The sequence below is a fragment of the Streptopelia decaocto genome, assembly GCF_964273445.1.
Source record: "Streptopelia decaocto genome assembly, chromosome: 6".
Taxonomy (NCBI): Eukaryota; Metazoa; Chordata; class Aves; order Columbiformes; family Columbidae; genus Streptopelia; species Streptopelia decaocto.
In genome coordinates, this window is record NC_138660.1 from 20,086,823 (window position 1) to 20,102,413 (window position 15,591).

Sequence of the window (15,591 nt, forward strand, 5' to 3'; positions counted from 1 at the left end):
AGACAAAAGTCACCCAATGAGTCCTGATACTCACTTAAGAACAGCTCCCAACAAGCCTGTGCTTGGGTGTCTTTTTGGGAAGATGCATTGCCCAGTAGCTGAGGATATAACCTATAATGCAAAAATGAGAGGAAACAATAACTAGTATATGCCTTGCCAATACTACTGCTTTTGGATGCTGAGGGCACGAGAGTCACTTTTTCATATCTCTCTTCCCCGTGTTTTCTGTGGCCGATGCACGACCTGCCCTTGGGGCCAGCACACGCCTCAGGAGAGTAACCAGCAGCTGCAGCGGGCTGTGGGCCTCGGAGAACTGCACATAAGGCCCCCTCCTGGAAACAAGGTAAAAGGAGAGGAGGCTCCGAAGGGAGGCATCCACAGCAGGGACCCAGGAACAGCCGTCACACACCGCAGCACCGGGCCCACTCCAGCCACTCCACTCGGCACAACTCCTGCCTCAGAACTACCAGTAACGGGCTCCCCGCCCGGCTTATGAGGCGGAGCACGCCTGTGACGTCACAGCGCTCCAGCCAATAGCGAGCTCTGTTTACTCCGAGGAAGGCTCATACATATTCACGCGGGAGGCTCTCGCGCCCGGCCGTTGCCGCAGCGGCTCCGGGTGGGGGGCGGAGACAGGCCGCGCGCCCCGCCCCGCGCCGCAGGAAGCCGCGCGGCCGTGCTGCGTATTTATGCGGAACCGTGCGCAGGGCGGAAGCGCCCGGGAGCTCCTTCTGCAACCCGGGTGCCGGCGACGAGGATGAGCCAGAGAGACACCCTGGTGCACCTTTTCGCTGGCGGGTACGTACAGCCGCCGCCCGGCGGCGGAGCGGGCACGGTATCCGCCCTGGCCCATCCGCGTGGGCGGCCGGGCAGGGCCGTCCGCCCTCCTCTGTTCCTTCCCCGCGGGCTCTGCCGCCCCAGTGGAGCGGAGCTGGGCGGTGTGTGGTGGGTGCAGCCCTGCAGTTCTCTCCGCACTTGTCTCTGTAACCCTGGTAATGGCTCCTGGGGTCGATTTCCAGCGGGGATCCTGCCCCGCCGCTGAGCCTGCCCGTCGCGGCCTGGCTGGGAACTCGGCCTGGAACGGTCACCCGGTGGCGGCGCGGGGGCTCCGCTGCGGCGGGAGAGCTGCACAGGCGGCCTCGGAGCGCTGCGAGGGGTCGTTGCCCCTTCTCCGTGCCTGACGGGGTACGAGCTGAGGGGTCATTGCTGGGGTGAGCGGCCTGTCCGCTTCCCCGAGCCCCTTCTGGGCCTGTCCTGCGGTTGCATTCTCTGTGCCCAGCCCTGCAGGGAGCCCTGGCTGCCCGGACGGGCGACCCTGGCCTCGGCGGGAGCCTGGGCACGCCGTGTCCGTGTGGCGCCTGCCGAGCCCGGCCCCGAGGGTTGCGTTTTGCCGTGGGCAGCGTGAGTGATACGTGGGCCCTTGGGCGAGACGGGTGAAGGTTTACCTTTAAAACAGCCCCTTCCCTCTGATCGCTTTTCCAGGAGTTTGTCCCATATCAGGCGTTTCCGTGGAGGAACACAAGCCTCTACGCATGGTCTCCCCCGGTGGGTTGGAGAGGCTGCCCGAACATGCCTGCCAGTGTCAAAGGGCCACCGTGTTACTTGAGTGCATTTCAACACTCTGCTATGTACTGCTTTTAGGTGTGGGCCTTGACATGAGCCTGCGGCTTTCTGCACACAAAGACAGAATAATTAGAGGAAAGAATACAGCTAGAAGTAGAGCTGGGGCTCTTGTAGCCTTGGTTAGGTTTTGTGGTAACTCTTGCATCTTTCTAGGTCTTTGTGCATCTTTTTAAAGCTTTGTAATGCTTGGGATGTTTGCAGTTACACAGTCTGTGGTCTCTAGGGATAAAGCAGGAGCAGCACCTAGCCAAAAAATCTGGGGATCCTGTTTGGCTTAATGATTAAAGTGCATTTGAGTAGTGAGTATGGCTATACAGAATAGGAAAAGTGACAGACTAAGAACATATTTTTCATCTGAAGACAAAGCTTGAAGCTCAGATTTCCATTTGTACTCGTTGACTGGACTGGGGTGACTGAGGAGGAAGAAGAACTTGGTGTTTACTCTGGCAGGTCTGGGTGAGTTGGATACACATGAGCACATTCTCTGCTTCCAGCCCACTTTGCAGGCTTTCACTGTTACATGCCTGATTCAGTGCTTCTGTGGGTGCTTTTTCACCCCCCTGTTTTCTGGAACTCATCTTTAAGAGGAAAGCGGTTATGCAGCAGGAGGCCCAAGATGTGGTGGTGTTCACTTTTTTCTTCAGAATTCACATCCTTGTAAATGTTTAGAAAAGCAGTAGAAGGAGCATTGCCTTATTGTAGTACTAACTTAGATCTGCAAAGGGGAGATTACTGGGCAGAATAATGCATAATGGTAGGGACAGGTTTATAAACCTGAAACTTAAGACCGGATGAAGATTGCTCAGCTCAACTGTTTCATTCCTATTCTTTGCAGAGAACTCTGGTCTACATTTAGCTGCTGGCAAGTTGGGTCAAGTGTTATACTGTAAGGAAAAGGCCAAATGATGTTTCCACACATTTCCTGTAATCTTAGCTCAGCAAGGCTAACTGTATATTTGGCCACATTTAGCAGTAAGAAGGTTGTTCAGGGTCATCTCACAACTTCTTTGAGTATGGTGGGCTACAGTTCTTGAGTGATCTTTAGTCTTCAGTGAAACTTAAAAAGGAAGGGAGCTTTGTTTTCCTTTAGGTTTTGCTGGAGACTGCACAGAAACATGATTATCTCAATTTCTTGGCCTTTGTAATGTGTTAACATAAGTTCAGTCTTCAATTCCTGCTTTCTGTAATGAAAGCATAGCTGTGATGACATTGCTGTTTTAGTAATGTAGGTGGGGCCATCCTGGGATTTTTCTGTAGCTGCCTGGTTTGTTGTATGACCAATTCAACAAGAGCTGTCAAACTGCAGTACTTGTGGGCCATTACAAGTTTATGTTGAGAGTCAGTTTCATATTTCTAATAGGTCCCTCCCTCCCCACACTTAATTTTTTCCTATCTTTACATCCTATCCCTTTCCAACAGGTTTAATATACTCTTTTAGCAGTGCTGGCCACAGGGCAGTGATGATGAGGAAATTACTCAGCAATTACTACTTGCTTTGTTTTCTAAAGTAGTTTTTACTTAAGTAGTTTCATTTTTAAGAATCATCTCTGTTTCACAACTGCATGTTTACTTGTAAATACAACCAGTATTTTGTGATGGAAATACTAATTTGAAGTCTAAAAGTAAGTAATTTAGTACTCATTCTGGAATGGCTTTTAATGTAGTTTTGAACACCATCATTGAACTGAAGTGGTCTTGTTTGTGGGTTTTTTGTTGTTGTTTTTTTTTCTTAGAAAACAAAGCTCATCTAAATGATTTTACTGGACTAGTTCATTTATTAGACAATACATCAACAAAGTAGTACTTCATGTCTAGACAACTCCCCCTGCTATGACCTTTTTGACTTTTTTAAAAATAGGATATTCTCTGAAGTTCTATACATAAGAATAAAAACCATCACATTTAGAAGTAGAAAATACATAGCATGAGAAGAGTGTCACGTTTCCAGGAAAGAGGGTAAGGTACAAAAATAAAGAACTCAATTTTAATAGAAAAATAAGGTTACTAACTTTTAAGAACACATTCCTTAAAGAAAAGCAGTTTTAACTGATAGAATTTGTAAGCAGTTGTTTCCATGCAATAACTTGGCTGTGACCTGAAGACACTTAATCATAATTTTCTAGGCTATGTTCAAAACTGCCATTGTGCACTCAATACTGAAGAGTAATTGCAGGGAGCATATCTGAGTGGATTGATAGTGTACCTGGGGTTCAGTTTCATGCTGTGACAGTTTTGAAATCACTTACTTAGCTCATATGTTGTTATGATGCCCCTAATTGTCAGGTTCTGGTTCTGTAAACTGTGTGGTGACTGCACCTCCATTTGTTCATAGTATCTTGTCCTGGTGGCAGCAGGAACTAGCTGGACACCTGTGGTGCTGGATCATGATACAAAATTGTGCTTCAGGTGAAACTCTTGATATATAATTTTTGTTCTGAGTTACTCAGTTGCATGGGTCAGAACTCTTCTGGTTTAGATTTTTTGCATATCTACTGGTTTTCCATCTCCTAGTCAAATAGCAGCTGTTTTCATGCTGTAGACAGCATGTTACCTGAGTAAAAACTCAGGTGCTTTTATTCCAAACCAAGAATAATCATCAATTAAACATTTTGTATCTTTTACATTATGAAGTCTTGTGACTGAAATGCAGGCTTTAGATGAACATTTTAGTTCAAGTATATAAATTACATAGTTACATGCTTTTCTAGTTATTAGGCTACGTAAGCCAACCAAAAAGTAGTATAAAGACCTTAATGTTTTGCTTTATAGGGAAGATTAATTTGTTTTGGACATAATCTGCTTGCAATCATATTTGGTACATCGAATGAAAATTCAGGTGTAGGCTACAAAAACAGTTTCCAGGTTTTCATGATTTATTCTTCATTTCCAGAAAGCTTATGACAGTAATTCTGTGTCATTCAGACTTCCATCAGGGTGTGGGAACTTGCCTGGGCTTTGTCTCCCCAGCAAAAGGAGGGACTGTTTTGGGTTAGGGGGTGGGCAGCTGCTTTTCTGAGTTCAGGGTTTGGATACTCTCAGATTTACTTCTTAATTTTTTCTTTACTCTGTGTTTTTTGAAGAAAGTTGGTTGTTTCTTTTTAATTTAATTTGTGAGGAGGTATAGGGAAGAGTCTCTATTTGTCATGATTATGGAACTGTCTCAAATTGATCTGTGATTTAAATTGGTCTTTGACAGAGGTTCTTAGCAAATCCTGCAAATGGCTGCAATGGCTGAAATAGTTAAGACTCAGAAAGTATATTTAAGGAAAGTGTTAGAATGATTTGGAAGGATCAGGCACTGTTGAAATGTATGAAGTAAAGGTGAAAGACCCTTGGGGCTTTTCTTGTTTAAGAAGAGATCAGTTAATCATGTAGCAGGTAGTGTGATAAGGGCTTTTTTGACTCCTCCTCAGAAAATAGCCACTTGAGCCACAACTGAGTAGCCAAGCTCTTGGACTCTCCTCTACCCCAAAGTACATTCCTGGTATAACCCTGGATGTCTTTCAGAACCAAGTTCTTCCTGTTGTAAGGCACGGGAGAGGGTTAGTACCTTCCTGTCCAAACTTCAGGTTATTTTTGTGTTCAGAGTCTCTGCTGTGGGGAATAAGGCAGTGTTTGTTTAAAGTACTGAGTAGCTTGGGTTTTGCTCCATGAGGTTACCAAATTGCATGAAAATTGCTGTCAGTACTTGAAAAAACTGTGGCCCTGGTGTGTTTCTGATGTTTTCTTTTAGATGGCTGATACTTTCAGCTGTTTTTACTTAATACAAATGTCCTTATAAATATTTATTTACCCTGGTTCGTAACAGAAGCTGCACTGTACATATTCATGTTTGTTTTGGATAATGGAACCTGGTAATGCTTGTTCCCCTTGTGTTTCTCCTGTTTTCGTTTGTAGGTTTCTATATGCCAGCACATTAGGGGAATTTTATTTTTATGCTCTTAAATAGAAGTAGCAAGTTTGATTAGTATTTTTAGTTTAAGGATGTTAGCTTAACTTATATGTTCTAAGTTTCAACAAAGAAATGTAATTGGTGAATAAGGGGGTTAAGGGTTTCTGGCTGCCCATACTTCTAGTAGTCACGTTAGTACCAAAGATGGGAAGGTGTGCACTATAACAGGAAAAGCCTAAAAATTCTGGATTAATGAGATACATTCTTGCTGTTCCTGAAAGTTGTACTTGCTAAAGCCCTTAATTACTTGAAAAAGGGGAAAGTGTAAGTTTAATATCCAAACCTGCAACTTTATCTGTCTATGTGAAAGTGTTGTAATGTTGCTCTATGCAGTTCTGAGATATTTGGGACCTGAGTTTGCAAGAAGAGGTGGGGAGGTTAGAAAGAGTTTTGTTTGCAGTGGCTTGGGTTTTGTTTCTTTTAAGAGTTTTGAGCTCTGTTTTCTTGCTGTTTCTCTTGGCAGCTAGTATTTGCATGGAACTTTCATTTTCATACAGAAAAGAGAAACAGCTGGTAAAATACATGAATGAACGTAGACCCAAGATAACAGGGCCAAGGTTTATCTCTGAGTCTTTGAGGCTGTGGTTACAAATACTGTGAAAGGTGAATCTGAGGCTAGCACTATGCAGCCTCATCTCTTATTTGTATAAAATATGTAATTATCTGAAGGAATAAAGAAAAATATTGCACTGACAGTTTCAATTCTAGGTCAGCTGACACTGAATTAATCTGCTTTGGGGCATTTATAGACAGTCCAGTGGCTGAGTCTGAGACCCTCATCTATGCTGGAGCTGTCTCTTTTACTTGCAGGGGTGTAAGGTAATGGCAGATGATAAAAGCAAGTCTTCTTGTGCAGCCATCTCTGCAAATAGAATCTGGGATTTGAATGCCACACAGGATTAGGTTTTTGAAGTATGTGCATATCTCTTTCCTTGCAGCGTTTTACAAATAATACAGGTCTATCTGGGGAGAGTGGTTGTCAATACTGTATCTGTGTTAATTTTCTAGCAGAGTTTAAAACCCAAATTGTTCCAGGTTTGTTTCTGTTAACCTGATGAGGTGATGGACTTCTAAATGCACATTAGGGATCAAATTAAATGTTTGGGTTTTGGTGGGTTTTTTTGTGTTTGGGTTTTTTTTTGTGTGTGTGTGTGCTCTCTGGAATAAGCTGCAGTTTAGGACAGCATTACCGTCTTCCTAGATTCTTCTTTCCAAAAGATGTCAAGTAGACAGCTGTTATTTGTTTTACCATTGTTGTTTGAAGTTTATCACAATCCTGTAGGTTGGATAACTACATGTCTCTGTTTCACTAGGTGCAGTGCCTCTTGTGCCTTCTTTTACAGTTTAAGCTGCAGATTTATTTCTCTAACTTTACTGTGTTAATAATAGTGGGATTTTAATCTTCCTTTTTAACTTGTGTATTTGTTTTTGTGGATTTACCTACTGATCTTTGCTCTTCTGGCCTTCAAACTACTTGGGATCTACAGGTGTTGTCTTATGCACTTGTATGATCAGACGTTTCTGATGAAAGTCAGCTTTGCAAGGTTTTCTCATACTCAGTTGGCAAAGCTGAAAAGGGCTTGTAGTAAACAAAAGTTAGAGGCAAACGTCAAATTTAGGATAGGTAAAATAAGCAAGTGGTATTCTGAATAGCATTCCTTAGAAACTGCTGTGAACATTCAGACACAGGAGTGTCTCAGGTTTTGGTTCTTCACTTCCAGTTTATAGTCTGTCAGTAGGAGTGTATTTGCTCACCTACTCATTCCAACAGGTGAAACCCATCTAATCCTGGACAAAAAGTTACACAGTAGTTAAGCATTCTCACAAGTCACAGTTGTTGGGGCCTAGTATGTGATGGGAGATGCTGAAGCCCAGAGTACATTTACAGAGGAGAAATTTGTAAAGTAGCTTACAAAATCCCACCTGTGTTATTGAGAAGAAATCTAATAATTTTCTGACTCTTAAACTTTTTTACTGAACTCTTCTACTCCCTAATTTGTGTTAAACCACAAAATTAAAACAGACAAACAAAAAAACCCCACCAAAACTCCTTAATTTGAGCTGGTGCAGAGGGCAGCAGGAGGGGTGGCTGCAGTCTGCTGGCAATTTATAGAACACTTGGGCTAAGCTGGAGCTTCTGGCTGCCTGTTAATGGCCTACCAGGACTTGGAGCACAAAGAAGTAGCTGTCTCTTTCACAGTGCTTCCAGTAATGTGTTAAATAAGCAAGGCCAGAAATACATTTCTAAGTAAAATACACTGTCATTGATGGCGGTGACAGAACAGCTGGTGTGCTGCTTGAAGTTGTTTATTTGTACAGGATGTGTAGTTATTGAATTATCTCTCTTCTTTGTTTACCTGGGAGCTATGTTTACTGACAGTTTCTCATAAATAGATTTTCGTCAAGTGTTGCAGTGTTTATCTTGAAGTTTAAGTGAACTAAATAAATCAGTGTAGTTCCTTGGATTATGCTTTTGTTCAGCAGTTCAGTTCAAACTCGGATCTTGAGAGCACTGAGCAAGGTCTGGTTCCTCAGCATTTGGGGACTTTTTCTTTCACTCCTTTGATTCTGGATGCTTTCTCTCTTTGAGGGCTGGGAGAGTGTGGTATTACATTTTGACAGAAGTAAAAATTGGGGATTTAGCAAAGACTTGCTTGTGAGCAATACAGGACCACATAGCACTTCCCTGCTTTCTTCATTTGTAAGGAACTGTTTCAGATCTTGAAGATGGATGACAGAAGAGAATTGTAATCAAAACTGTCAATAGATGGTAGAAAACATTCACAATATTCTCAGGTGCAGTTGAGATGCCTTAACTGTTTAAAGAAAAGCAAACAAACCAAGCACCCAACAACACAACAGTAAGAAACTGCCAAGAGTGCTGATTATTTGAAATTACTCAAATAGCAGAATGTGGTGCAAGCAGAGGGTGCTCTGTTCTTCAAGGGAGGTGGTTCATCTGCTGCTTCCTTACTATTTTTACTATGTAGAAATAGTGCTGGCTGCTGCTACATCAGCTGGTGATCACTGAACAGCATTTGTTGTAGGCAGACTTTTGAGTAGCTATGTGTCTTCCCTAGTGATCTCCTCAACTGTTGTGGAGTGTTTCTAAGTGCTCCACAGTGGATGTCTGACAGAAGTGCTGTTGCAGCCAGGTGGCCCTTGTGGTGATTGGGTGTGGTGCAGGGGAGCATGCAGGACACAGCGCCAGCTTGGTGTTAATTTTCAACTTTGGAATACTTTTCCAGTGCAATGGAGCTGTGGAGCCAGTTGCATTAAAGGCTCTAGATTCCAAGCCCTGATGAGGAATGCAGGCCAAGTTTTTTCCTCTTCTGTTCTTCCCCCTTCCATAGTATTTATCTCATTAATATAAACAATACCATGTGCTTTCTCTTGCTGTTTCTGTTGCTTGAAAGCAAGTGCTTGTGGAACCTGTCCAAAAATCAAATGTGAAAAGATCTTAGAGTAGGCTGGAGGGGATCAGAAACAGAGGGGGTTGCAAGAAAGGAAATAAGCTCTAAAGCCAACTGCCTACAGTGCCTGCACAGGCACGGTGCCATATAGCGGTGTCTGCCCTTGAACTGCAGGAAATGCAGCAACTTGCTCTTGGTCTTGATGCTCAAGCTCTAAAGCTCCATGTCAAGCTGTTTTCACAGCTGGCTGCCCATGGTTCTCATGTAGTATCCATGTCATGAACCATAATGTTTTACAGGCTCCTACTGCTTCCAACACTGGCTAAAATAAATATTAGCACATCTAGTCTGTCTCCTCCTGCAACTCTTATTTTAAAAATTCTATTCGTAGCTTGCTATTAGGAGAGTGAGTTGCTCATTCAGAGATGTTTTAAATGTGCTTCTCTAGAAGCTGCATCAGTCTGTTCCTGTATGTGTACAGCACACACTGGAAGACTCTGTTCAGTCGTCCTGTGAGAACACTTCTTTCCAGACTGACAATGAAACTCATTTTCTTAATTAAAACTTGGAAAAGAGTAGACTTCAGTCTAATCTTGTGGTTAGAGTGGGACAAGATGCCTTTAGGCTTAGTAATAGGATACCTCTAGGCCACTAGGTTTAAATGGAGCATTAAGTAAACGTCATCAAACATTATCCTACTTTGCAGCTGTTTGTTATTGTCAGTTCAATTCACACAAATCTTAGGTTTTTAATATGCAGTGCTCTGCTAACTACCACCATTATTTCTGGTGTTCTCTTCAGTCAGAGACAACAGCCTAAAAGCTACATTCCTATGAAAGTTTATAGGAGATCTTGAGTCTTGTTACTTCTAATTTGTACTGAACTCTTATTTGCATTTTGGATGATGTTATGTAAAAAATTCAGTCGAACAAGTCTTACAGCTTTTTAAAGGTTTTGAGAGTGCTTGAGCCTCTCATGTCACAACGAAATAGCTGATAATTATCTTGTTAGAATCAAACACCAACTCCAGTTATTGCATCAGAGAAGGGAATGCTGGGCCCTGTGAATTTAGTATGAATTGCATTTGTTAGTGGATCAGACTGAGTTGTTAGTAGCATAATTAATATCCTAATTTAAATCTGGGTTTGGGTTGGTGGTGAGTTTTTTGAAAGGGTGCATATAGTGTCCTGGTCATAGTTTTAAGATGGATGTCTTACAAAGCTAAGGATACTGATTTCAGAAAAGGTTCAAGGGAAGCACTTGCCAAGGAATTTGGGGATGTCCTTGGAATTGAAATTTGTGGATTTGATACTTTTCCCTCAGAGGCTGTATGTGATTGTAGTTAAACAGATAGTGTAGAACTTAATAAATTGGTTATGATCAAGCATGAGAAGAATCCTCTGAGCAGAGCTGCTAACAGGCAGCACCTTCTTGGATATTTTTCTGCTCTAGCAGAATGAGAGTAACTCCACTGTCAGCACAAGTCGTGCACAACTTGCCTTGGCTTGCTCACAGCAACAAGTGGCAGACTGAAGCAAAATCTGCAAGTCTTCATCTGGTTAGCCACTTAGTGCTCTTTTGTCTTCCCAGGTTGTACTCCACAGTAGCTAGTCTGTCTTTCTGTAATGGGCAGAACTTAGGAAACACTTGGAGAACCATTGCTTTCTTGGTACAATGCCCAAAATACAAATGCAGTTTTGAAGATGTCTTCATCAATATTTCAGTTTTACTCAATTGCCACACCATGGTTCTTACGTAGTCCTGTGTGCACAGTACATAAAACATTTTTGCCACGAAGGATTTTTGGCACCATGTTCATGGTCAGGAGCACACTAAGCATTAAAAAAAAGTTAAAATTTATCAGCAGTTAAACATTTCACATAGTGAGCTATTTTTGATTTGAACAACATGTACTGAAGACCATGCACCTTCACTACTTTAGGAAACTATATTTTTGTCGGTTTGCATTTGTACTCCAAGTTGTGGGGTTAACAAACTGACTTAACAGTTTGCTTGCCTTCAAGAGCAAATAACTGTAGCATTGTCATGCATGTTCCAGTTGTTTCTTCACCTTTTGCAATTTGAATGTATCTTTCAGTTTCACTGCAGTTAAGAATGTGATGATCCTGTTTCTTTTTGCAGATGTGGAGGTACTGTTGGTGCAATTCTGACATGTCCACTGGAAGTTGTGAAAACACGATTGCAGTCCTCCTCTGTGACTTTCTATATATCTGAAGTTCATCTCGACACTGTGAATGGTGCTACTGTCAATCGAGTCACTAGAGTTTCTCCTGGACCCCTCCATTGTTTGAAGTGAGTGTGCTTGTTACTGGGGTTTTGATTCATTTTGGGGGCAGAGGAAGAGAGAGGTGTGTTGGACAGATCCATATGAAAGATTCAGACTCTTACGTCTGTTATCAATCTACTGTGAGATGGCTTTCCATATTTTGCCCTTTAATTGTAATTAAGTTTCACATTCCACTTTTCCAAATGTCCTTCATCCTTGAGTTTGTACCTTGAATTAGCCAGAGCATATATACCCTGTACAATTCACAGCTCCAAACTGCATCCCCAGAACTCACTGGGAGCACTGTTAACACTTAAGTGCCAGACTCCATTTTCATCCTGAAAAAGCATTAGTTTAAGACTTTTTAAACTGGTTTGTGTCCAAATCATAGATGTTGCTGAACATGGAGGCAAGAAGCCCTATGAAAATTAACTCGGCTTCTTAGTCTCTCTCTCTCTCAACTTTTATTACCCAGTACCCTTCCTGCCTTTTGGTATCTTCTGGTGGATGTGTGACAAGTAAGGCCAGATTTTACTGTAATCTGGGATGTTTTGTTTGCGTAGCACCTCGCTGAACAGAGACTGCCTTTCCTCTCCTTGCCACCAGTGCTTGTGATGCCCAGTAGCCAGCAGAAAAGTTGTATGAGCACAGTTAAACTGCTAGTACAGACCACAGGCAGGGTTCACTTTGCTCTGGGGGCCTCAGACCAGTTATGGGGAGGTGCCTTCAGTATTTGGTGATGGAGTTTTCCTCTAGAAAGGACCTGCTACTTCTGCTTGCATTAGAAAGAATTTGATAAGACTCAGACCAGCTCTCTTCTTTCCCTTGTTAATCACTGAGTAGTTTGTAGAGAGCCCCTTCTGGCAGTTGCAGTGTAGGATTTAGGCTTAATCTAGTTATGATTTACTTAAATGGAAGTTTTACCCAAATAGCTTCTTGAATGGAAGATAGTTCCTATTGTGGAAGGTTTGGTTCAGAACCATTTTATGTGTTAGAATCTGATGGGTGAACATGTTGGGAACAGGTATGGGAGAAGGAAGGATTATGACAAGGAAAGAGAGTTTCTTCCAAAACACTTTAGTTAAGAATTTATCTTCTGTTTAGAAATGTACCTGAATAAATAGGAGGAACAGAGGTTTGTTTCATGTGCCCCTCTGCTAGAAGCCTGCTATGCTTTAAACCCATCCCTAAAACCTAAAGAAAACCTAAAATAACTTTGTCTTCCCAGGAAGCAAGTGCAGACAGAGGTCATCTGTGATGAACTTCATTGGTGTTTTTTTCTTTTTTAAATTCTGCTTCTTAGACATGTTGCTTATTTGTGATACAAGAATGTGTATCTTCTGCTGCTTTTGTTCTTTGCTTAGATGTGTTTTCTTCCAGGTCAGTATCAAACAATGGAGATAGCAAGTAACTTTTCTGGGTTTAAGGTTCTTTAAATACAGTAAATATGAAAAAATCCCAAACGACATGGCAATAGACTGTGACTAGAAAATATGTAGGTGCAGGACATAATAATACTTGGTTAAGGGAACAGGGCTGTTAGTACAGAAGTCACACTTTATCCCTCTATTATTCTCAATGCCTTTACTGTCACTTGATATTTTTCTGACTCTGGTATCAGGGTTTGGTTGTCTCTCCTCACACCAAATTCAATGCAGTGCTCCAAGGCTCACAGTGCTCAGTCTAAAAGCAGGCTGAAGCAGGCAAATTATGTCAGAATTCAGTTAACTGATTGCTGTGGAATCACTTCTGCATTCTAAGCACTACAGAGGTGACTTCAAAGGCATCTCTGTCAGGAAACAAGCTCAAAAGAATGGATACAGGTGACTACATTCTCTGGCAACAAAAGCGAATTCCCTTATTCTTAAATATCAGTGGTGTGTATCATATTGCGGATGCCTCTCATAACTAACCTTGCTGAGTTTGAACCTGAGGTCTTGATAATGGAAATCTGACCGGCCTCCCAATGTGAGCTTCCCCATGTGACAGGAGCAGGTCAGCTGAGGCCATATGGGGCATTTCTGCTGCTCTTCCAACTGTGGATTTGCCATTTACTCCTTTTGATAAACAGTGCAGGCTCTGAGATCTGGTATTTAATGCAAAAAGATTGTGTCATATTTTCAGTGTAGGCTTTGGGGCTCCTCCAGCTGGTGTCTGTGGATGCAGATGAGTGTCAGTCATTACAGTCCTGTCTGCTGCAGCCTCTCTTTGTTCTGTCAAGTCTTGGGACACTATAGATCCAGAGGAAACAAATGGACCTGGTATACTTCACTCTTAAGTTTCTCTTCAGACACTGAGGTTTCTGCTGCTTTGTATACATGTTTGTGTTATATGTGCATATATACATGTGTGTAATGCATGTGGTAGTGATTTTTAAGTAGGGTTTTAAGTGGACTCAGATCATGTTAATTTGGTTCAGCTTTGCTGTAATCTGATGCTGTGCACATACTGAGCTCTGGAACATGGTAAGATTTTTTTGAACATTCCATAACCATTAGAAATGCTTTCAGGATGACAGTCTAAATAACTTGTATTTCCAGAGTGCTTTTGAGTATGTGATCAATGCTCCAATTATTGCTTTGGAGCAATGCTACCCACACAGTGAAATCCTATCTAGTTGTTATGGACATGAAGGTAGGATGTTGCTGGACACATTGTATACCAGCATTTGTAAATAGTGGTGCAGAGCTGCCATTTTATTTTTGCTTACTGAAAACAAATGTAAACTTTGTTTGATTTAGCAGCAGAACTGTAGTGATGGGAATCTGAATAGGTTTGGAATCTCTTTCAGTGCTATAGATGGCTTTCACCTGTTTGTTTGTTCTGATAGTAAATGCTAAACAAAATAGACATTTATACAAGGGTAGTTTGCTTTTGAGTAATTGACTTGCCATTAACCTGCATCTCTCTTTGAAGAATATACAGAACTATGTGTATATTGGCCAGTGTTTCTAAATCAATAAGCACAGAGTTCTGTTTTGCAAGATCTAGTGAAGTAGTTAAGAACTATAATCTGGTTTTAAAGCAATTGCTAGAGCAATTAGCAGTGATGGGATGCACATAGTCCTTGTTTCTCCTCCCATGTCCTACCATACTTGTTTAAAAACTGTATCTTATTAGCATCTATATTGTTGGATGGATTTATTTCTCTAAAACTGAATATTAACAGATATCCTCTTACTGTGCCAGTTCATCTTGCTGCATAATGGTTTTCACCCTGGGCATGACAAGAGCTGACGTCTACCCGAGCTGCTCTCTGAAGGCAGAGGACTTTCTGTAACTGAACCTTCATCAGTCCCTCGCCTTCTCTTCTCTTGCCCTTCACCCCATCTCTCCCATGCAAAAGTTCCCAAACATTGGGAACTAAAAGGTGAGGAAAGGAATGTAGAAACAAATATTTTTGTCTCCTGAACAATCTACAACCTAGAGGAATGTAAACATTTCCATGCTTAGTATTTTCTCCCCAATAAAAGCACACTTCAACTTTCTAATGATGCATAGCTCCATGTATGTATGTGTCCCTAGATTTGAAGTCAGTCTGTGGTGGCATCATATGGCTTTACTTCTGTATTTAATGCCTGGATTTCTAGGGTATGTCAAGCAGTAATGGAATTCCATTTTGTGCTGATGCTAGGAAAAGACTGATTTTTTTGTGGTAAATACTGCTTTGTCAGTTATTATGGAAGTTTTACACAGAGTAAAGCTTAAAATCATATACTTAGGGTGCTCAGTGTATTCCCTATTTTTTATGTGAATGTTACAGTATTACCACTTTTTTGTTTTCTAGGATGATCTTGCAAAAGGAAGGTCCTCGTTCTCTGTTCAGAGGCCTGGGTCCTAATTTAGTAGGTGTTGCTCCTTCCAGGTAAATACAAGCATGTACAGTAAATGAAATAATTTTGAAATTTAAATTGTACATTATTTAAGGGATTTAAGGTTTATATGAAGTTAATTTTACATCTGCGGTTGTAAATATTTCAAATAACCTTTGTTCCTGGGGTAATTTTGTTGTCTGAAAAACTGATCTACTCATATTCCACAGCTCCAGTCCCACATCCGTGCACCAACTGTTCCAGCATTTACTATCCTATATGCTACTATAATAGAATTTACTGTTGTGCACTATCCCTTATGCAGAGTTTTGTCCATTTAAGAAGGAAAACACTTAAGGAATTGCACATGAAAGCAAGTTTGTACCTTTGAGAATACGCAGGTAGATTTAGCTCTTGGGTTAATCTTTTATCTTCAGGAAGCAATTGTGTGACTGTAGCCTCAAAATAGTGGGTCTTGAATTGTGGTAAAGCAGTAAAGCTTCC

The 15,591-nt window shown here is 41.8% G+C and overlaps 1 protein-coding gene across 3 annotated transcripts in view; it reads left to right on the plus strand.

The window, feature by feature from the left end:
- Positions 1-639: 639 nt before the first annotated feature.
- SLC25A36 (solute carrier family 25 member 36) overlaps positions 640-15,591 on the plus strand; it is a 33,012-nt gene continuing 18,060 nt past the window's right edge. For 2 of the 3 annotated variants that reach the window (XM_082055357.1, XM_082055358.1), the window contains exons 1-3: positions 640-798; positions 11,131-11,301; positions 15,063-15,140. In XM_082055357.1, the coding sequence (XP_081911483.1) occupies positions 758-798; positions 11,131-11,301; positions 15,063-15,140 (290 nt within the window). In that variant the 5' untranslated portion in view covers positions 640-757. The remainder of the gene's footprint in view (positions 799-11,130; positions 11,302-15,062; positions 15,141-15,591) is intronic. The other variant, XM_082055359.1, reaches the window with a different exon arrangement.